Consider the following 2,302-nt stretch of genomic DNA (forward strand, 5'->3'; position numbering starts at 1 on the left):
CTTTCTTCGAGACAAACTATATAATTATAAAGTTATAACCCATATAAAATTTAGCAACCATATCCTAAGCCAATGGCGGCTTCTCGAATAAAATAGCTTTGCAGACAATTGAGACCAAAACATTTGACGATGCTTCTCGGAAAATGCCAATAATATCTCCCACTACGAATAATCAACGTTAAATTTGGAAATGTATAAATACCGCCTAAATGGAAGGTGGAAATCATCATGAGTGACAGTGAGTAGTGTTACAAATACAATAGAAACAGAGTCGAGAAATTAATTTTAAAATTTGTAGAAAAAATGAAGGCGTGGTCTTACAAACAGTACGGTGGTCCGGAGGTGTTGAAGCTGGAATCAGACGTGGCGGTTCCGGAGCTGAAGGAGGATCAGGTCCTAATCAAAGTGGTGGCGGCGGCGCTGAACCCCGTTGATTACAAGAGGCGCGGCGGCGTTTTCGGCGCGTACGATTCACCTCTTCCTGTAAGTAATAGTAGTAACGTTTCTTCAACACAAGTACTCCTCAATGAATTCAATTTGATTATTATATATGGATAAAACAATAGTATATATTTATGATTAAAAATAATGATGTGCAGATTATTCCCGGGTTCGATGCTGCTGGAGTAGTGGTGAAAGTTGGGAGCAAAGTGTCGAGTTTCAAGGAAGGAGATGAAGTGTATGGAGACATCAACGATCCTTATGCTGGAATGAAGCAGTTGGGAACTCTTGCTGAATACACCATCACTGAAGAGAGATTGTTGGCTCCCAAGCCCAAGAATCTTAGTTTTGTGGACGCTGCTTCTCTCCCTCTCGCCATTCAGACTGCCTACGGCGGCCTCGAAGCCGCCAAGTTTTCCGAGGGGAAATCCATCCTTGTTCTCGGAGGAGCCGGCGGTGTCGGATCCCTCGTCATTCAGCTTGCAAAGCATGTCTTTGGTGCTTCACATGTTGCTGCTACTTCCAGCACTCCCAAGTTGGACTTTTTGAAGTCTTTGGGAGCTGATTTGGCTATTGATTATACCCAACACAATTTCGAGGATTTGCCTCACAAATATGACTTGGTTTATGACACTATTGGTAATTACAAGATTCATATTTTCAATTATACTAGTATATGATTTCCTTTACTAATTAAATTATTCCTAATTCCATACTTCATTATATATACTATTAGGCCAACCGGATAAGGCGGTCAAGGTTCTCAAGGAAGGTGGTTCAGCCGTGGTCGTAGCTGTTGGGGTTGCCGTGGCGTCCCCTGCCTTTGCTTATTCACTCAATGCTAGCGGAGAATATTTGAAAAAATTGAATCCCTATTTGGACAGTGGCAAAGTCAAGGCCGTGCTCGATCCAAAAGGACCCTTCCCTTTCGACAAGGTCGACGATGCTTTTGCGCATATTGAGACCAACCATGCTACCGGAAAGGTCGTCGTGCATCCCATTGCTTAGGATTTTGGAACTACTTCTACTACTATTATGTCTTCTTCTCGTGTGTTCAATAAAAAAAACTCTATATGTTGTGTTTTTTTTTTTTTCTATTTTGTTGTAACAAGATCTACTACCGTTCCAGAAATAACACTTTTGTTTTTTCTCAAGTACTTTCTGTGTATGTAATAAGCATAATGTTGGATAAGTACTAGGTTATGACTGAAATCATATTTAATGAATTTCGTGGACACTAAAATTCATATTCAAAGTTTCTACCAAAACATTTTGGTCTTATTTATGTACTTTAGTCTATCTTGCTCAAGGGCGAGCAAGACTTAAGTTTTGGGGGTGCTTCATGGTATTAGGGCATCCCCAACGCACTCGGGGTCTAGGTCCGGCCTGTCGCGTTGCGGAGAGTCGGGGATGGGGCTGGGACGGGTTCGGGGCTGCCGGAGAGGCCTAAGGCCACGCCTGGGTGCAGGCGTTGCGCGCTCCCGGGGAAATCCCAGTTGTGGCCCGGCCTTGGGTTGTGGGGTGTTCGAGCCGAACCAAGACCCCAATTGATTTTTTTTAAAATTCAAAATTTTCCTATAAATACCATCTCATTTCACAGCATTTCCATCTGTTCTACTTCATTTCTATCCCTCTCAAACCAAATCACCCAAATACATCCGTAATAATGCCCATGCCCATTCGACCTGATGAAAGAGCCTTCCGCGACAACATTGCGAGAATGTTGGAGGAGGCGATGCCAGCAATCCAAGAGGAAGTAAACAACGAGGTTACTCGCTACGAAGCTGCACTTTAAGCGTGGAACGAACAAAACGTACGCATACCACGGACTCGGATGTATATCCACCAAGACTATGAAAAT

General features: G+C 43.0%; 1 protein-coding gene across 1 annotated transcript; it reads left to right on the forward strand.

Moving 5' to 3' along the window:
* Positions 1-212: 212 nt before the first annotated feature.
* LOC125219207 (2-methylene-furan-3-one reductase-like) lies at positions 213-1,595 on the forward strand. Its single transcript, XM_048121121.2, has 3 exons — positions 213-483; positions 600-1,080; positions 1,178-1,595. Exons 1-3 carry the CDS (start codon positions 304-306, stop codon positions 1,447-1,449), a joined length of 933 nt encoding a protein of 310 aa, XP_047977078.1. The 5' UTR covers positions 213-303; the 3' UTR covers positions 1,450-1,595.
* The last annotated feature ends 707 nt before the right edge of the window (positions 1,596-2,302 follow it).

The sequence above is a fragment of the Salvia hispanica genome, chromosome 1 (genome assembly GCF_029641045.1).
Source record: "Salvia hispanica isolate PSC_SH4W2 chromosome 1, Shi_PSC_v1, whole genome shotgun sequence".
Taxonomy (NCBI): domain Eukaryota; kingdom Viridiplantae; phylum Streptophyta; class Magnoliopsida; order Lamiales; family Lamiaceae; genus Salvia; species Salvia hispanica.